Genomic DNA, 21492 nt, shown 5'->3' with positions numbered 1-21492 from the left:
CGACTTCAAAAACTGTCCACTCCACCAGCCAATCACAGACAGGTTTTTTTCCCATCCAATCAAAGTAGGGCTTGCAAATACTGCATTCAGATGGATTAAATCAAAATGCTGCAGCCTTTGGCAGAAATTACTAAACATTACAGTGAGATTGAAGAAAAAACAAGAAAATCAAATAAAAAGTTTAAGATTTTAGCCTAAAATATTAGAGTTACTAAGAGTTACTAAGTGAAGTGTGAAAAATATTTTTGTCTCTTTTTTTCCAGCTTTTGGGAGGTGATGCAAAATGTATTCTAATCATAATCATCTTCATTGTTATCATTATTTAAAGAGCACTTTAACAAAAGGTAAAACAAAGTGCCAAACATCAGATAAGAGATGATAATAATAATACAATGTTTGGTTGTTGAAATAGCAATAGGTTTAAAATGTGTATAAGTAACCTAAAAATTAAATCGGAATATGGAATGTGTTGACGTCTGTTAAATTCAGGTTATCTTTTTTATTATTATTTCAGTTGATGTCTCCTGTTGACGTGAGTTCAGTTTGACATTGGCGTCTGTTTAGTTCGGTTTATCTGCTGTTGAGAACAATCGTTTATGAATTTGCTTTAATGACAGTTCAACTTTAAAAATAGGCCCTTTGTCTGTGATGTTTCAGTAAAAGTAGCCTGTAAAATGGAAATATTTGGATATTCATTTTTTTGGGGCTTCTAAGCAGTTTTCCGCCTATTTTCTCCTCTGATGGATTACCCGTATGAACTGTATTTATTAGATTTTATAGCACTGTCTGTTACTGGAGGTATTCCTGTCTTAATCTGCCTTAGTGAACTGAACAGAAAGCATTTTATACTTCATCTGATAACCAGCAAAAAAAATATTTAGAGCATCTTTAACTCAAAACACATGTCTGGACAGTAAGGACTTTTATCAGGGCCCAACAAACGGATCAGAACCAGTCTGGGATCACACGTGTGCTCCATAGCTTAGCCTTCAGCTTAGCTCAGTATCACAGGTTAACCAAGCATCTCAGGACACATTTGCTCTGTTCACCAGAGGTTCTGGCCATAACTCCTGCCTTCAGAGCTCAGGAGCATCTCTCAGCAGTTAGCTTCTATCATTTGAACTTAAGGCATGAAGCAGTTCTCTGCTTCATTACTGCCATCAGCAGGAGGACCAAGCCGCCATGTTGGACAACCCACCAAGCAGATTGTTTTTACAAACTTCTAAATTCCCCCTTTAGCTCCATATCCGTTCCACTCTAGGGTCTTTCTGATCCATTACTACTGTTTTCTATTACTTCTATATTATTTAAGACCCAGCTTACCTGTAAAAACAGAGAAATACAGGTTAACAGGAGGGAACTTGCTGTACTGTCTGTTCACTGCCTCATCACTGCTGCGCCCTCTGCTGGCTACACCTATATTACACTGTATTATAGCAACATGGACAATAGTTATGCCAATAGAAAGTGAAAACACCACAATAAAAATACAATGAGCAGCAACTATTTCCATGGATTCAGCTATATCATGGTGTCACATAATATTTTAATTTCTGAGACTTAATTTGGGGATTTTATTCTCTTTAAGCCACAATCATCAAACTGACCAGAGATAAAGGCTGGAAATATTTCACTCTGTGTGATGAATCTATGACTTTCTCTGATATGAGGGTGAAAAATGTAACATTTTCACAATATACTTGTTGAGAATGGCCTGCATACTAATATCAATAATGTTTATTAAGTTTTTCTTTGTTTTACTTCTTGCTGCTCTATCTAGTTGGGTTGTTGCTAAACCATACCGCTGAGTCCAGAGACCGTCTGCTGCAGTAGAGGTTTTTACTTTTCAATATTGTGGTGTAGTTTTAATAGCCACACTGCTGGGTCCTGGCAGGTTGAGTTTGTTCTGGTTCTGTCTGGTTGAGCTGTCAGATCGAAGAGGACGGTTCCTCTCTGACCCGGACCATCAGACAACCAGTTTTGGTCCGTGAGGCAGACACCCTATCTATTTTTAAGACTAATCTTAAAACTTTCCTTTTTGACAAAGCTTATAGTTAGAGTGGCTCATGTTACCCTGAGCTATCTCTATAGTTTTGCTGTGATAGGCCTAGGCTGCTGGAGGACATCAGGGTCTAATTTTCTCACTCTACTGATTTCTACTGTTCTTCAGTCTACTGTTCTCCAGTTTTGCATTGTATTACATTAAAATGACTGTCGTCATTTCAGCTTTTAACTTTTTGCTCTCTCTCTTTTTCTTCATAGTAAGTACACCTGGTCTGGCGTTCTGTTAACTGTGATTTCATCCAGAGAAGACGGCTCACCTGCTACTACCATCTAATGTAGAACAGATTACTAGATCAATGTGTGCTTCTGTGCTTTTTTGTCTCTCTTGTTGTGTCTCTGCTCTGTCTTCTGTAACCCCAGTCGGTCAAGGCAGATGACCATTCATACTGAGCCCGGTTCTGCCGGAGGTTTTCCTTCCCGTTAATGGGGAGTTTTTCTTCCCACTGTCGCTTCATGCTTGCTCAGTATGAGGGATTGCAGCAAAGCCATGTACAATGCAGACGACTCTCCCTGTGGCTCTACGGTTCCCCAGGAGTGAATGCTGCTTGTCGGGACTTTGATGCAATCAACTGGTTTCCTTATATAGGACATTTTTGACCAATCTGTATAATCCGACCCAATCTGTATAATATGATTGAACTTGATTTTGTAAAGTGCCTTGGGATGACATGTTTCATGATTTGGCGCTATATAAATAAAATTGAATTGAATTGAATAGAACAGCAGCTTCAGGACAAAGCTGAGGTGGTGGAACCTGGAGGTGCCGTCGGTTTCATTTATTTTAGATTTTCTGTCTCTTCTTATTAATCAGTCTTTTTTTTAGATAATGCTATTTTATTAATTTTGTTTAACTTGTTTATGTGTCTATATGTGGTCCTGGCACTACTCCTCCAGGAACAAAAATGAATGTTTGATGTAAAGACGTGACTAAGAAATGAAAAATGAAGCTAAATTATTTTATCTTATCATCTGAATCTTTTCCAAATCAAACTTAAACATCTCCATCGTTGATTCACATCATTTGACTTATTAGCCTAAACTTTGTTCATCAGTCCACAACATTTATGGTGTGAACTGTTTAATATCCTGAAATTATCAGAGAAGAAAATAAATAATTTACAAGGCAAAGCATTTGGAGAGCTGGTTGTCTTTATAGAAAATATGTCAGAAATGATTAATTAAAATAAGTTTTAAAGTAGCAGTGAAGATAAAACCAACCTCAGCTTCTTTACTTTACAGACTGTACTCTTCAGGACCTCACAGAGAAGCTTCATCTCAGAGTCTCCAAAGGTTTTCCCTCCATCACTGATCTCGTCTATTTCCAGGTCAGTCAGGGAGGGGTTGGACTTCAGAGCTGAGGCCACAGCCTCGCATTCAGTCTCTGAGAGACTACAGCCCACTAGTCTGTGATCAGAGAAAAAATACCATCAGTTCTAGGTAAATCAGACTAATAAACACTGATAAACAGACTAAACATGATGGCTAAACATTGATGTCATCATCAGATGAACATCTGCTCTTCACATCAATGTCCTGTTTGACCCACACAGAGAATCTCTTCTGTTACGCCAGTGGTTCTCAATAGGTGAGGCGCGCCTCCCCTGGTGGGTGCCAAAGAGTCACAGGGGAGGCGCGAGAAGACAGAGAAGAAGACAGAAGAAGACAGTGCTGCCGCTGAGCTCTGTGAAACTATGTAGCGATATTTTTGCCTTCTGTTTGAGTGCGCAGGAACCAATCAAGCGCGCAGTGAGACAACTCTCAACTCTGAAAAACTCTTCTCAACACACTGTCCTCACGCTCAGTTCCATCTCTGCTCGCGCGCACCTGCTCATTCCACGCTCAACAACAGCTGTGCGCTCGCTCGGCTGTTTCTGCGCTCGCGACTTCAAAAACTGTCCACTCCACCAGCCAATCACAGACAGGTTTTTTTCCCATCCAATCAAAGTAGGGCTTGCAAATACTGCATTCAGATGGATTAAATCAAAATGCTGCAGCCTTTGGCAGAAATTACTAAACATTACAGTGAGATTGAAGAAAAAACAAGAAAATCAAATAAAAAGTTTAAGATTTTAGCCTAAAATATTAGTTACTAATACAAAATGTATTCTGATCATAATCATCTTCATTGTTATCATTATTTAAAGAGCACTTTAACAAAAGGTAAAACAAAGTGCCAAACATCAGATAAGAGATGATAATAATACAATGTTTGGTTGTTGAAATAGCAATAGGTTTAAAATGTGTATAAGTAACCTAAAAATTAAATCGTAATATGGAATGTGTTGACGTCTGTTAAATTCAGGTTATCTTTTTTATTATTATTTCGTTGATGTCTCCTGTTGACGTGAGTTCAGTTTGACATTGGCGTCTGTTTAGTTCGGTTTATCTGCTGTTGAGAACAATCGTTTATGAATTTGCTTTAATGACAGTTCAACTTTAAAAATTCTGATCCATTACTACTGTTTTCTATTACTTCTATATTATTTAAGACCCAGCTTACCTGTAAAAACAGAGAAATACAGGTTAACAGGAGGGAACTTGCTGTACTGTCTGTTCACTGCCTCATCACTGCTGCGCTCTCTGCTGGCTACACCTATATTATACTGTATTATAGCAACATGGACAATAGTTATGCCAATTCTACTCAGGGGACAGAGAGGAGCAGCGTAGAGTCCAGCGGGAGCTCCAGTGGAAGATCAGGGCAGCAAAGAAGGACTATAGGAAGAAGATGGAGGAGCAGCTGGCAAAGAACAACGTCAGGGATGTGTGGAGAGGTCTGAAGAACATCTCCGGCTTCGGGCAGAGGACCAGCAGGGCTGCAGACGGAGACACCAAGTCTGCAGATGAGTTGAACACATTCTTCACTCGGTTCGACTCCCCCCTCACTGGCCCCCTCCCAGCCGTCAACTCACCACACGTCACCAACCACCAGCCCTCCAGAGACCTACCATCCCCCCAACCGCCACTCCTATCCACGACTGACCCATCCACACCTTCAGCCCTACCTTCCTTCCCCCTCACAGTCACACCAATGCAGGTGAAAGGACAGCTGACGAGGCTGAAACAAAGGAAAGCCTCAGGACCAGACGGAATCCCCCCCAGGCTACTGAGGACCTGTGCAGATGAGCTCTGTGAGGTCCTCAGCTACATATACAACCTGAGCCTCAGCCTGGGGTGGTGCCCACCCTGTGGAAGACCTCCTGTGTGGTACCGGTTCCCAAAACGCCGCACGCCAGGGAACCGGCCGACTTCAGACCAGTCTCCCTGACCTCCCACCTGATGAAGACCATGGAGCGCCTCATCCTAGCACACCTGCGCACCGTGGTGAGCCCCACCCTGGACCCACTGCAGTTTGCCTACCAGCCCAACCTCGGAGTAGAGGATGCCATCATCTACCTGCTGCAGCGGGCGCTTGCCCACCTGGAGCGCTGTGAGAGTCATGTTCTTTGACTTCTCCAGCGCTTTCAACACCATCAGACCGGTGCTGCTGAGGGGGAAGCTGGAGGACGCTGGGGTGGACAAACATCTAGCTGACTGGACCATGGACTACCTCACTAACCGCCCTCAGTACGTGCGGCTGCACGGCTGTCAGTCAGAGGTGGCACTCTGCAGCACCGGGGCCCCCCAGGGCACCGTTCTGTCTCCGTTTCTCTTCACCCTTTACACCTCGGACTTCACCTACAACACGGACAGCTGCCACCTTCAGAAGTTCTCTGATGACTCGGCCATTGTGGGCTGTGTGTCTGAGGGGAACGAGCTGGAGTACCGGTCGGTCATCATGGACTTTGTGGACTGGTGTGAGAAGAACCATCTGTGCTTAAACACCAGTAAGACCAAGGAGATGGTGATCGACTTCAGGAGAAGACCCCCACCTCACTCACCTGTGAACATCCAGGGGCAGGACATAGAAACTGTGGAGAGTTTCAAATACCTGGGTGTTCACATCAACAACAAGCTGGACTGGACTCACAACACCGACGCCCTGTATAAGAAGGGCCAGAGCCGGCTCCACCTCCTGAGGAGGCTGAGGTCCTTTGGAGTGAGCCGGCCTCTGCTAAAAACTTTTTATGACTCTGTGGTGGCCTCAGCCCTCCTCTACGCTGTCGTCTGCTGGGCTCCTGGCAGCGCAGAGCGGGACAGAAAGAGGCTGAATAAGCTGGTGAGGAAGGCCACTTCCATCCTGGGCTGCTCTCTGGACTCTGTGGAGGAAGTGGCTGGGAGGAGGGTGTTGTCCAAGTTCACATCCATCATGGACAACACCTTCCACCCCCTGCACCAGACTGTAGAGGAGCTGAGCAGCTCCTTTAGTGCAAGACTTAGACATCCTGTCTGTAAAAAGGAGCGCTACCGCAGGTCATTCATTCCTGCTGCTATCAGATTTTACAATGCTGCAGTGTACCTACAACTGTGACCATAAATGTAATAATTAATGTGCAATAACCAATGTGCAATAATCTATTTAATACACTGTCCTACAACCTGTGCAATAATCCTGATGTAGTGACTTCTGCTGCTATCAACACCTGAACATAAGTCAGTACGTATGTATGTATGTATGTATGTATGTATGTACAAATGTATACAATGTATACGCACGTGTATACACGTAGGTACGTATGTATGTAGGCGCATAGCTATATGTATATGTTTAAGTATATAGATATGTTTATTTATATATATATATATATATATATATATATATATATATATATATATATATATATAGACCACTAACAATGTAAATGAGACATTTACATTCCTATTTCCTTTTTTGTATTTTTATTTTTTGGTATTCTTTTTGACCCATTGTATATATGAAGACTCACTGTATATAACTGAATGCACATTCCCTACTCTGCACCTTCTTGTATGAGCCGATGTGACGAGGGAATTTCTCCATTGTGAGATCAATAAAGACCATCTTATCTTATCTTATCTTATCTTAAAGTGAAAACACCACAATAAAAATACAATGAGCAGCAACTATTTCCATGGATTCAGCTATATCATGGTGTCACATAATATTTTAATTTCTGAGACTTAATTTGGGGATTTTATTCTCTTTAAGCCACAATCATCAAACTGACCAGAGATAAAGGCTGGAAATATTTCCCTCTGTGTGATGAATCTATGACTTTCTCTGATATGAGGGTAAAAAATGTAACATTTTCACAATATACTTGTTGAGAATGGCCTGCATACTAATATCAATAATGTTTATTAAGTTTTTCTTTGTTTTACTTCTTGCTGCTCTATCTAGTTGGGTTGTTGCTAAACCATACCGCTGAGTCCAGAGACCGTCTGCTGCAGTAGAGGTTTTTACTTTTCAATATTGTGGTGTAGTTTTAATAGCCACACTGCTGGGTCCTGGCAGGTTGAGTTTGTTCTGGTTCTGTCTGGTTGAGCTGTCAGATCGAAGAGGACGGTTCCTCTCTGACCCGGACCAACAGACAACCAGTTTTGGTCCGTGAGGCAGACACCCTATCTATTTTTAAGACTAATCTTAAAACTTTCCTTTTTGACAAAGCTTATAGTTAGAGTGGCTCATGTTACCCTGAGCTATCTCTATAGTTTTGCTGTGATAGGCCTAGGCTGCTGGAGGACATCAGGGTCTAATTTTCTCACTCTACTGATTTCTACTGTTCTTCAGTTTACTGTTCTCCAGTTTCGCATTGTATTACATTGAAATGACTGTCGTCATTTCAGCTTTTAACTTTTTGCTCTCTCTCTTTTTCTTCATAGTAAGTACACCTGGTCTGGCGTTCTGTTAACTGTGATTTCATCCAGAGAAGACGGCTCACCCGCTACTACCATCTAATGTAGAACAGATTACTAGATCAATGTGTGCTTCTGTGCTTTTTTGTCTCTCTTGTTGTGTCTCTGCTCTGTCTTCTGTAACCCCAGTCGGTCAAGGCAGATGACCATTCATACTGAGCCCGGTTCTGCCGGAGGTTTTCCTTCCCGTTAATGGGGAGTTTTTCTTCCCACTGTCGCTTCATGCTTGCTCAGTATGAGGGATTGCAGCAAAGCCATGTACAATGCAGACGACTCTCCCTGTGGCTCTACGGTTCCCCAGGAGTGAATGCTGCTTGTCGGGACTTTGATGCAATCAACTGGTTTCCTTATATAGGACATTTTTGACCAATCTGTATAATCCGACCCAATCTGTATAATATGATTGAACTTGATTTTGTAAAGTGCCTTGAGATGACATGTTTCATGATTTGGCGCTATATAAATAAAATTGAATTGAATTGAATAGAACAGCAGCTTCAGGACAAAGCTGAGGTGGTGGAACCTGGAGGTGCCGTCAGTTTCATTTATTTTAGATTTTCTATCTCTTCTTATTAATCAGTCTATTTTTTAGATAATGCTATTTTATTAATTTTGTTTAACTTGTTTATGTGTCTATATGTGGTCCTGGCACTACTCCTCCAGGAACAAAAATGAATGTTTGATGTAAAGACGTGACTAAGAAATGAAAAATGAAGCTAAATTATTTTATCTTATCATCTGAATCTTTTCCAAATCAAACTTAAACATCTCCATCGTTGATTCACATCATTTGACTTAATAGCCTAAACTTTGTTCATCAGTCCACAACATTTATAGTGTGAACTGTTTAATATCCTGAAATTATCAGAGAAGAAAATAAATAATTTACAAGGCAAAGCATTTGGAAAGCAGGTTGTCTTTATAGAAAATATGTCAAAAAATGATTAATTAAAATAAGTTTTAAAGTAGCAGTGAAGATAAAACCAACCTCAGCTTCTTTACTTTACAGACTGGACTCTTCAGGACCTCACAGAGAAGCTTCATCTCAGAGTCTCCAAAGGTTTTCCCTCCATCACTGATCTCGTCTATTTCCAGGTCAGTCAGGGAGGGGTTGGACTTCAGAGCTGAGGCCACAACCTCACATTCAGTCTCTGAGAGACTACAGCCCACTAGTCTGTGATCAGAGAAAAAATACCATCAGTTCTAGGTAAATCAGACTAATAAACACTGATAAACAGACTAAACATGATGGCTAAACATTGATGTCATCATCAGATGAACATCTGCTCTTCACATCAATGTCCTGTTTGACCCACACAGAGAATCTCTTCTGTTACGACAGTGGTTCTCAATAGGTGAGGCGCGCCTCCCCTGGGGGGCGCCAAAGAGTCACAGGGGAGGCGCGAGAAGACAGAGAAGAAGACAGAAGAGGACAGTGCTGCCGCTGAGCTCTGTGAAACTATGTAGCGATATTTTTGCCTTCTGTTTGAGTGCGCAGGAACCAATCAAGCGTGCAGTGAGACAACTCTCAACTCTGAAAAACTCTTCTCAACACACTGTCCTCACGCTCAGTTCCATCTCTGCTCGCGCGCACCTGCTCATTCCACGCTCAACAACAGCAGTGCGCTCGCTCGGCTGTTTCTGAGCTCGCGACTTCAAAAACTGTCCACTCCACCAGCCAATCACAGACAGGTTTTTTTTCCATCCAATCGAAGTAGGGCTTGCAAATACTGCATTCAGATGTGGTAAATCAAAATGCTGCAGCCTTTGGCAGAAATTACTAAACATTACAGTGAGATTGAAGAAAAAACAAGAAAATCAAATAAAAAGTTTAAGATTTTAGCCTAAAATATTAAGTCTAAAATACTTAGACTAAAATATTAGAGTTACTAAGAGTTACTAAGTGAGGTGTGAAAAATATTTTTGTCTCTTTTTTTCCAGCTTTTGGGAGGTGATGCAAAATGTATTCTGATCATAATCATCTTCATTGTTATCATTATTTAAAGAGCACTTTAACAAAAGGTAAAACAAAGTGCCAAACATCAGATAAGAGATAATAATAATACAATGTTTGGTTGTTGAAATAGCAATAGGTTTAAAATGTGTATAAGTAGCCTAAAAATTAAATCGGAATATGGAATGCGTTGACGTCTGTTAAATTCAGGTTATCTTTTTTATTATTATTTCAGTTGATGTCTCCTGTTGACGTGAGTTCAGTTTGACATTGGCGTCTGTTTAGTTCGGTTTATCTGCTGTTGAGAACAATCGTTTATGAATTTGCTTTAATGACAGTTCAACTTTAAAAATAGGCCCTCTGTCTGTGATGTTTCAGTAAAAGTAGCCTGTAAAATGGAAATATTTGGATATTCATTTTTTTGGGGCTTCTAAGCAGTTTTCCGCCTATTTTCTCCTCTGATGGAATACCCTTATGAACTGTATTTATTAGATTTTATAGCACTGTCTGTTATTGGAGGTATTCCTGTCTTAATCTGCCTTAGTGAACTGAACAGAAAGCATTTTATACTTCATCTGATAACCAACAAAACAATATTTAGAGCATCTTTAACTCAAAACACATGTCTGGACAGTAAGGACTTTTATCAGGGCCCAACAAACGGATCAGAACCAGTCTGGGATCACACGTGTGCTCCATAGCTTAGCCTTCTGCTTAGCTCAGTATCACAGGTTAACCAAGCATCTCAGGACACATTTGCTCTGTTCACCAGAGGTTCTGGCCATAACTCCTGCCTTCAGAGCTCATGAGAATCTCTCAGCAGTTAGCTTCTATCATCTGAACTTAAGGCATGAAGCAGTTCTCTGCTTCATTACTGCCATCAGCAGGAGGACCAAGCTGCCATGTTGGACAACCCACCAAGCAGATCGTCTTTACAAACTTCTAAATTCCCCCTTTAGCTCCATATCCGTTCCACTCTAGGGTCTTTCTGATCCATTACTACTGTTTTCTATTACTTCTATATTATTAAGACCCAGCTTACCTGTAAAAACAGAGAAATACAGGTTAACAGGAGGGAACTTGCTGTACTGTCTGTTCACTGCCTCATCACTGCTGCGCCCTCTGCTGACTACACCTATATTACACTGTATTATAGCAACATGGACAATAGTTCTGCCAATAGAGAGTGAAAACACCACAATAAAAATACAATGAGCAGCAACTATTTCCATGGATTCAGCTATATCATGGTGTCACATAATATTTTAATTTCTGAGACTTAATTTGGGGATTTTATTCTCTTTAAGCCACAATCATCAAACTGACCAGAGATAAAGGCTGGAAATATTTCCCTCTGTGTGATGAATCTATGACTTTCTCTGATATGAGGGTCAAAAATGTAACATTTTCACAATATACTTGTTGAGAATGGCCTGCATACTAATATCAATAATGTTTATTAAGTTTTTCTTTGTTTTACTTCTTGCTGCTCTATCTAGTTGGGTTGTTGCTAAACCATACCGCTGAGTCCAGAGACCATCTGCTACAGTAGAGGTTTTTACTTTTCAATATTGTGGTGTAGTTTTAATAGTCACACTGCTGGGTCCTGGCAGGTTGAGTTTGTTCTGGTTCTGTCTGGTTGAGCTGTCAGATCGAAGAGGACGGTTCCTCTCTGACCCGGACCAACAGAACAGCAGCTTCAGGACAAAGCTGAGGTGGTGGAACCTGAAGGTACAGTCGGTTTCATTTATTTTAGATTTTCTGTCTCTTTTCTTATCAATCAGTCTTTTTTTTTAGATAATGCCAATTTATTAATTTTGTTTAACTTGTTTATGTGTCTATATGCGGTCCTGGCACTACTCCTCCAGGAACAAAAATGAATGTTTGATGTAAAGACGTGACTAAGAAATGAAAATTAACGCTAAATTATTTTATCTTGTCATCTGAATCTTTTCCAAATCAAACTGAAACATCTCCATCGTTGATTCACATCATTTTACTTATTTTCCTAAACCCCCCTATGGCCAAAACCAAAATTTCCAGGGCGGGCGGGGGAAACGAGACCCTCCATTTCCGTACAGCCCCGTACGGCCCCAATGCCCAGGTATGCGCGGCGGTGTTCCGACGCTCACCGCGGCCGGGCCGGCCCCCTTAAAAATCGGCGGGCCGGCCGGCCGGTCGCCACGCTTCCGCCGCCGTCCCGCCGCCGCGCACGGCGGCCGTGCGGCGGCCCCCCAAAGAAGGCCCTTCTCCGCTCGCAGCGCGGGCTCCATCCACAGTGTGGTGCCCAGGGGTAGGGTCGCGAACCGTACGGACCGTACGCAGGCGGGGGAGGGCCGTACAGCCCGCGGGAGGGGAAAAACGGGAAAGGTTCACGCATTGGCCGAGCCCTCGCGTCCGTCGAAGTGGCGCGATTTTGGGAAGGGCCAGGCGGCCGAAACGTGGACCGGCCGTACATTACCCATAGATTCCTTTTGCCGCTGGCGTCGGGCCTTCGGCGCCACCAACCTGTCGGAGCGGGGATGGCACCAGCGCGGCAGGGGGCAAAGTTACCCTTTGTTGCTCCTATGCTGAACAATGGCACAAAACACACTGCTTCTCTGTGTTTTGTGCATCTCTTTTTCATACTTCAAACGGTTGCCATTCTTAGACGCAAGCACCCAGAGGCACAAAAATCACAGACGGCAGTTGAGGGGTGAGCTAGAACTCATATCTTAAGTTTGGTATCACTGCGCATAAATAAACCTTTCCTCCTCAGCTTTTGAGACTCAAATACTGTGTTGAACCCTCAGGAAGTTGGCTGATTTTTTTGGGGCAAACAGCTTTTGTTGTTTTTTTCACAGGAGGCTGATTTTAACATATTTTGTAGGTGACCTTATGAGGAGCAGAACCTGTGATTTTGAACTCCCTGGGTGGTTCCACGTGGACACAGTGGGGGTCAAAAGGTGAAAATTTGCAACCTTTGATGGCACACAGCTCACACACGGTTTGTCTGTTCCAGCTCCAACTCGGCATACAGGAGCCCCTTTGAGGCATCTACCAACAGGTAAGAGCTCATACCTGTATCCCCTTCCTATAGCTACTTCCTTTTAGCGATGAGATAAGATGTGGTTAGTGGCATGTTGTAGAGCACCTCCAGGAAATGAGCATTTATAAGTTTGGTCCAAATCCATGAGCTGCAAAGGCCTCAATTATCAAAAATCAAATATTGCTTGGCTGGTGGCATAGCTCCAGAAACAAAACCGGCCCAGATTTCCACTCTTGGCCATATGCTGCACTACCATTTCCCACCACCATTGGTGCTATTGATATTTGGACAAGCCTGTACACCATCCCTCCTTCTGTACACCTTGGTCCCTAAAAAACGCGCATAATTAAATAAGCCACGGTCTCGGCCAATAACAGAAGCTTCCCCACTTTTCCCTTCCCGCCCATAGTTGGTTCGTGCAGTGCTCTTCCCGACACGTTGGTGGCGCTATGCTGGGTGGGCTAATAAGCCATTGTAAAGCAATGGAACCAGTTCCGTACAGCCTCCCTCCTTCTGTACACCTTCCATTGTAAAGCAATGGAACCAGTTCTGTACAGCCTCCCTCCTTATGTACACCTTGGCCCCTAAAAAACACGCATAATTAAATAAGCCACGGTCTCGGCCAATAGCAGAAGCTTCCCCACTTTTCCCTTCCCGCCCGTAGATGGTTCGTGCAGTGCTATTTCCGACACATTGGTGGCGCTATGCTGGGTGGGCTAATAAGCCATTGTAAAGCAATGGAACCAGTTCTGTACAGCCTCCCTCCTTATGTACACCTTGGCCCCTAAAAAACACGCATAATTAAATAAGCCACGGTCTCGGCCAATAGCAGAAGCTTCCCCACTTTTCCCTTCCCGCCCGTAGTTGGTTCGTGCAGTGCTCTTTCCGACATGTTGGTGGCGCTATGCTGGGTGGGCTAATAAGCCATTGTAAAGCAATGGAACCAGTTCCGTACAGCCTCCCTCCTTCTGTACACCTTGGCCCCTAAAAAACGGCCATAATTTAATAAGCCACGGTCTCGGCCAATAGCAGAAGCTTCCCCACTTTTCCCCTCCCCTCCGTAGTTGTGTTCGTGCAGTGCACTTTCCGACACGTTGGTGGCTCTATCCTGGGTGGTCTAATCCATTGTAACGTACAGCTATCCTTCCTTTCGTATGCGCCCCCCCTCCGATACCCCCCGATTCGCTAAATCTAGAAGAGAGCGCCATCACATGGTGCACGGAAGGCAGCACGCCCGTACGAAACACCGACTTGGACCAAGCGGACGAAATGCTGGAGCTTTTATTGCGCGCGTACGTACACTACCTCGTAACGAACACATCACTACTGATTGTATGTGTAAATCCGTACGTACGGTATTCAAAATTATTGCGGCTGTACGGCCGAAGTCATCGTTTCGTACGATTTTCCCTTGACTTTGTTCATCAGTCCACAACATTTATAGTGTGAACTGTTTAATATCCTGAAATTATCAGAGAAGAAAATAAATAATTTACAAGGCAAAGCATTTGGAAAGCAGGTTGTCTTTATAGAAAATATGTAAAAAAAATGATTAATTAAAATAAGTTTTAAAGTAGCAGTGAAGATAAAACCAACCTCAGCTTCTTTACTTTACAGACTGGACTCTTCAGGACCTCACAGAGAAGCTTCATCTCAGAGTCTCCAAAGGTTTTCCCTCCATCACTGATCTCGTCTATTTCCAGGTCAGTCAGGGAGGGGTTGGAATTCAGAGCTGAGGCCACAACCTCACATTCAGTCCCTGAGAGACTACAGCCCACTAGTCTGTGATCAGAGAAACAATACCATCAGTTCTAGTTAAATCAGACTAATAAACACTGATAAACAGACTAAACATGATGGCTAAACATTGATGTCATCATCAGATGAACATCTGCTCTTCACATCAATGTCCTGTTTGACCCACACAGAGAATCTCTTCTGTTACGCCAGTGGTTCTCAATAGGTGAGGTGCGCCTCCCCTGGGGGGCGCCAAAGAGTCACAGGGGAGGCGCGAGAAGACAGAGAAGAAGACAGAAGAAGACAGTGCTGTCGCTGAGCTCTGTGAAACTATGTAGCGATATTTTGCCTTCTGTTTGAGTGCGCAGGAACCAATCAAGCGCGCAGTGAGACAACTCTCAACTCTGAAAAACTCTTCTCAACACACTGTCCTCACGCTCAGTTCCATCTCTGCTTGCGCACCTGCTCATTCCACGCTCAACAACAGCTGTGCGCTCGCTTGGCTGTTTCTGCGCTCGCGACTTCAAAAACTGTCCACTCCACCAGCCAATCACAGACATGTTTCTTTTCCCATCCAATCAAAGTAGGGCTTGCAAATACTGCATTCAGATGGATTAAATAAAAATGCTGCAGCCTGCAGAAATTACTAAACATTACAGTGGGATTAAAGAAAAAAAAAGAAAATCAAATAAAAAGTTTAAGATTTTAGCCTTAAATATTAAGTCTAAAATATTTCGACTAAAATATTAGAGTTACTAAGAGTTACTAAGTGAAGTGTAAAAAATATTTTTGTCTCTTTTTTTCCAGCTTTTGGGAGGTGATGCAAAATGTATTCTGATCATAATCATCATCATTATTATTATTTAAAGAGCACTTTAACAAAAGGTAAAACAAAGTGCCAAACATCAGATAAGAGATAATAATAATAAAATGTTTGGTTGTTAAAATAGCAATAGGTTTAAAATGTGTATAAGTAGCCTAAAAATTAAATCGGAATATGGAATGTGTTGACGTCTGTTAAATTCAGGTTATCTTTTTTATTATTATTTCAGTTGATGTCTCCTGTTGACGTGAGGTCAGTTTGACATTGGCGTCTGTTTAGTTCGGTTTATCTGCTGTTGAGAACAATCGTTTATGAATTTGCTTTAATGACAGTTCAACTTTAAAAATAGGCCCTCTGTCTGTGATGTTTCAGTAAAAGTAGCCCGTAAAATGGAAATATTTGGATATTCATTTTTTGGGGCTTCTAAGCAGTTTTCCGCCTATTTTCTCCTCTGATGGATTACCCGTATGAACTGTATTTATTAGATTTTATAGCACTGTCTGTTACTGGAGGTATTCCTGTCTTAATCTGCCTTAGTGAACTGAACAGAAAGCATTTTATACTTCATCTGATAACCAGCAAAAAAAATATTTAGAGCATCTTTAACTCAAAACACATGTCTGGACAGTAAGGACTTTTATCAGGGCCCAACAAACGGATCAGAACCAGTCTGGGATCACACGTGTGCTCCATAGCTTAGCCTTCTGCTTAGCTCAGTATCACAGGTTAACCAAGCATCTCAGGACACATTTGCTCTGTTCACCAGAGGTTCTGGCCATAACTCCTGCCTTCAGAGCTCAGGAGCATCTCTCAGCAGTTAGCTTCTATCATCTGAACTTAAGGCATGAAGCAGTTCTCTGCTTCATTACTGCCATCAGCAGGAGGACCAAGCCGCCATGTTGGACAACCCAACAAGCAGATTGTCTTTACAAACTTCTAAATTCCCCCTTTAGCTCCATATCCGTTCCACTCTAGGGTCTTTCTGATCTATTACTACTGTTTTCTATTACTTCTATATTATTTAAGACCCAGCTTACCTGTAAAAACAGAGAAATACAGGTTAACAGGTGGGAACTTGCTGTACTGTCTGTTCATTACCTCATCACTGCTGCGCCCTCTGCTGGCTACACCTATATTACACCGTATTATAGCAACATGGACAATAGTTCTGCCAATAGAGAGTGAAAACACCACAATAAAAATACAATGAGCAGCAACTATTTCCATGGATTCAGCTATATCATGGTGTCACATAATATTCTAATTTCTGAGACTTAATTTTAGGATTTTATTCTCTTTAAGCCACAATCATCAAACTGACCAGAGATAAAGGCTTGAAATATTTCACTCTATGTGATGAATCTATGACTTTCTCTGATATGAGGGTCAAAAATGTAACATTTTCACAATATACTTGTTGAGAATGGCCTGCATACTAATATCAATAATGTTTATTAAGTTTTTCTTTGTTTTACTTCTTGCTGCTCTATCTAGTTGGGTTGTTGCTAAACCGTACCACTGAGTCCAGAGACCGTCTGCTGCAGTAGAGGTTTTTACTTTTCAATATTGTGGTGTAGTTTTAATAGCCACACTGCTGGGTCCTGGCAGGTTGAGTTTGTTCTGGTTCTGTCTGGTTGAGCTGTCAGATCGAAGAGGACGGTTCCTCTCTGACCCTGACCAACAGAACAGCAGCTTCAGGACAAAGCTGAGGTGGTAGAACCTGGAGCTGCCGTCGGTTTCATTTATTTTAGATTTTCTGTCTCTTTTCTTATCAATCAGTCTTATTTTTTTTTAGATAATGCTATTTTATTAATTTTGTTTAACTTGTTTATGTGTCTATATGTGGTCCTGGCACTACTCCTCCAGGAACAAAAATTAATGTTTGATGTAAAGACGTGACTAAGAAATGAAAAATAAAGCTTAATTATTTTATCTTGTCATCTGAATCTTTTCCAAATCAAACTGAAACATCTCCATCGTTGATTCACATCATTTGACTTATTTTCCTAAACTTTGTTCATCAGTCCACAACATTTATAGTGTGAACTGTTCAATATCCTGAAATTATCAGAGAAGAAAATAAATAATTTACAAGGCAAAGCATTTGGAAAGCAGGTTGTCTTTATAGAAAATATGTCAAAAAATGATTAATTAAAATAAGTTTTAAAGTAGCAGTGAAGATAAAACCAACCTTAGCTTCTTTACTTTCCAGACTGGACTCTCCAGGATCTCACAGAGAAGCTTCATCTCAGAGTCTCCAAAGGTTTTCCCTCCATCACTGATCTCGTCTATTTCCAGGTCAGTCAGGGAGGGGTTGGACTTCAGAGCTGAGGCCACAACCTCACATTCAATCCCTGAGAGACTACAGCCCACTAGCCTGTGATCAGAGAAACAATAACATCAATTCTAGTTAAATCAGATTAATAAACACTGATAAACAGACTTTAGAGGCTAAGCAGACTGTATAGGCTAAGCCGACGCTTTAAGCCACTGGAGTGTTGTTAAACTGGAATCTTATGGTTGACGCGCATTTGCTGGGATGAGATGGTAAATAGGAAATGTCCAGATGCTGTTTTTGCAGTTAAAAGCTGATATATTCCCAACTTTGCTTTATTATAAAACAAAAAGATTATACAAACGGCCAGCTGTGGGTTGACAGCGTTTCCCCGCCAAGCGGTCAAAACCGATTTACCTTTCCGGTGAAACACACTCCCATACGCGAATCATTTCCTTTCTTATGTAGACCTTTTTACAAATTGGCTTCTACATACAGTTAAATTTCATGCAAAAGACAATTTGGTGATGGGGCACTCAACTGTTCTTTGTTTGAAACTTAACAGTATGAACAAAACCCCTTTTGTCAGGCATCACCTCTAAGACTTTTCCCAAACACCAAGAACCTTGTGGTGCTAAAGAGTTAATGATTATAACAATGTCCCCAATAACCAAGTTCCTTTTAGTTTGGTTCCATTTTTGTCTTTCTTTAAGCAATGGTAAGTATTCCCTGGCCCATCATCTCCAGAACAGGTCAGAGAGGTATTGAATCTGCTTTCAGCGTCGTTTTGCATACAGATCTGCTCAATCAAAAAGTCCAGGTGATAGTGCTGGTTTTCCTTTCATCAGCATCAGATGATTAAGTGTAAGTGGTTCCAAATCATTTGGGTCTTCTGATAGCTTTGCGATTGGAGGATCGTTAAGAATGGCTTAAATTTCACACATAACTGTGCTAAGTCCATCCATATCCAATGATCCAATGTTGTTGTAAAACTGAGCTTAGAATGCATTTTATCATGCGCATAATACACTCCCATACCATGATGAGGTCCTGCAGGTGGGTTAAAATCCATTCTACTCCAGATGGAATGAGTGTCTTTTGAATTTTCTCATGATTTAATGCATCCAAAGCTTATTTCAGTTCTCTTGCTGTGCCTACAAAGTTTTTTCCATTGTCTGACCTTAGGTGAACAACTTGACCTCTTCTGCTGATTAAGTGACGTAGAGCATTTATACAGTCATCATTACTTAGAGAATTTGCAACTTCCAAATGTATAGCTCTACTTGCTAAACAGGTAAAAATGACACCATAGCATTTGCATATTGCCCTTCCTCTTTTCACCTCAATGGGTCCAAAATAATCAACTACAACATTGGTAAATGGAGGTTAATCAGGAGTAATTCTCTGCTTTTTTCTGGTTTACTGGTGTTGCATTGTGACGTCTGTAAAAGTTGCACTCAGAAGTCACTTTTCTTACTGCAGAGTGTCCATGTAAAATCCAATATTTCCTTCTTACAACAGCCAGAGTATGATTGTGTCCACTGTGACCTAATCTTTCGTGTCCCTGAGAATGAGCTTGGCTATTGCTGATCACTCCCCTTTCAGCCATTCCCACCATTTCCTCATTGAATTGCTGTTGCTGACAATAGCGTACAATGGCAAACTCAGCCTGCGATAAATTCCTCTAAATTCAGGACAGATTTCTCATTCGAGACATCTTGTGAAAAATTGTTAGTAATCTTTCTCCTTCTACAAGAGTTGAGTAGGATGGATTTTAGCTTGTTAAACCAAGCGACTGGAAAGGACTGTCCGTCGGATAGTCGAATCTCGTATTCAGGAAGAGCAGTGTGGTTTTCGTCCTGGCCGTGGAACACTGGATCAGCTCTACACCCTCAGCAGGATCCTGGGGGGGGGGGATAAGTCCCGCAGTAAGTCGGACTCGTTTCCGTTGAGAGTTGGACTCCGCTAAGGTTGCCCTTTGTCACCAATTCTGTTCATAACTTTATGGACAGAATTTCTAGGCACAGCCAAGGTGATGAGGGGATCCGTTTTGGTGGCTTTAGGATTGCGTCTCTGCTATTCGTGTGTGGCAGTATGCCCTGCTGGCCCTGAACGCACCATACAGGTGCCTGAATCTAATTGGTTGTGGTGCTGTCTGTATATAAAGGGCCCTCCCTCACTTGGCAGACTTGTCTGTCTTCTGGTTCAGACCTCGGCGTTTGCTGGTGCTGCATGCCAGCTGCATACAAATGCACGCATGAAAGACTGACATTTATCTCAGACCAATTCTTCCTGTGGTAAGAAGCTTCCCACACTCTTAATGTTTGCTTAACTTAGCTTTAGCTCAGCTTTACCTGTGTATCCAGGTGGCCAGTACACTGTTTGATTCCCCTCCCTGCTTGAGGCACTACACAGAGCTCAGGGGTAAGTGAGAAGCTTATTTTCTGTACACATTCAGATTCTATTTTTGACATCTACTTTTGATAGACGCTGCTGTTTGTCCTTGGCTGGCTGTTTGCCAGAGTGTTACTCCGAGCTGCCGCTCGCCTGCTACCTTGGGTATCCATCGTCTGCTGACTACCTGTCAACCTGGTTGCCGTAAAGCTGGCTCCTGGCCCTCGTCCACTGTGGCTGATTTGGGCTGGTTTGCGACCAGCTCTACTGATTCTTCTGGTGCTTCTCTGGGTGGCGCGAGCTGTGGTGTGGCCGTGTGCCCCAAGACGGATTCCTAATTATAACTGCTGCTTGAGTTGTTGTGGACTGAACTGTATCATTTAATGCATGTCATTTGAGTGTCTATTTGTATATTTGCCAGGAACAGCCAGCTCGTGGTGTTGGCGGTGGACTTTCCGGGTGGTGGTGCTTTTTGGTTTGGTGCATGATTTTCTTTTATTTTTGTTTGCTGCGTTTCTTTTGTACGCCACTACCCTGATTTGGACTGCCACCTAGAGTGAGCCAAACTGTCATTTTACTGTGTGATTGGTTTTAATGTATGTTTTATCAAACTGAACCCAAAACAATTGTGCAATAAATAAAATTATTGAATTGGGTGAGATTGTCTCAAGCCTCATCTGTAGCGGGCCTGTGTGCCTTAAAGGTTACTTGGACGAGAATTAATTACAACCGTATAATTGTTAAATTGGTTTTTAATAATTCAAGTTGCCCATTTGTAAAACACTGGTACCGCCACATGTGGATGGCGTGGTCATGTTGGCTTCATCAGGGCGAATGAGGGTAAGATGGAGCGGGAGATCGACAGGCGGATTGATGCGGCGTCCGCTGTGAAGCGGGTGCTGTACTGATCCGTTGTGGTGAAGAGAGAGCTGAGCCAAAAGGTGAAGCTCTTGATTTACTGGTCGATCTACGTTCCTACCCTCATCTATGGTCACGAGCTGTGACCATAGATCTGCTGTTCTTTAATAGTCATACTAGTATATACCGATAGTATATTAATATGTTCTCATTTGAATGATGAAATGGACAACCACTCATGTAACAATTTAGTCTTGGTGTCACCCATATTACTCAAAGTACAATATTGGGTCCTCCATGCCGCTTATTTAAAAAGATTTACTGCACATTTAAACATTGACAACTCACTATTGTTAGGGAAATAATTAGTTGTCTGAGAAGATGTAGGAAAGGAGAAGCTGTTATCTACACTTCAGATATATGATGTAAGAAATGTGTTTGGAACGTTAAGATAAATTACATGAAATGGGCTAAAGAGAGTAACTACAGCCCAGTTGTACATTTGTTGTTCGAATTTAATATTTGAAATGCTGTCAGTGTTAGTGACAGTTCTACTTCCAGTTCAGAGTAAATACATGAAATTT

General features: G+C 42.0%; 2 protein-coding genes across 2 annotated transcripts in view; one reads left to right on the top strand and one right to left on the bottom strand.

Annotated features, from left to right (window-relative positions):
• The window catches only part of LOC118556862 (NLR family CARD domain-containing protein 3-like), a 353674-nt gene that overhangs the window by 116722 nt on the left and 215460 nt on the right, over nucleotides 1–21492 (top strand). The window lies entirely within an intron of this gene.
• LOC118556861 (NLR family CARD domain-containing protein 3-like) overlaps nucleotides 1–21492 on the bottom strand; it is a 148228-nt gene that overhangs the window by 75388 nt on the left and 51348 nt on the right. Inside the window, exons 7-8 of the mRNA XM_036125399.1 lie at nucleotides 8828–9013; nucleotides 3283–3468 (exon numbers count right to left, since the gene is read on the bottom strand). Of these exons, the coding sequence (XP_035981292.1) occupies nucleotides 3283–3468; nucleotides 8828–9013 (372 nt within the window). The remainder of the gene's footprint in view (nucleotides 1–3282; nucleotides 3469–8827; nucleotides 9014–21492) is intronic.

The sequence above is a fragment of the Fundulus heteroclitus genome, chromosome 21 (genome assembly GCF_011125445.2).
Source record: "Fundulus heteroclitus isolate FHET01 chromosome 21, MU-UCD_Fhet_4.1, whole genome shotgun sequence".
Taxonomy (NCBI): domain Eukaryota; kingdom Metazoa; phylum Chordata; class Actinopteri; order Cyprinodontiformes; family Fundulidae; genus Fundulus; species Fundulus heteroclitus.
Note: the sequence above shows the minus strand (reverse complement) of the source record. Positions and strands in the feature narration are given on the sequence as shown.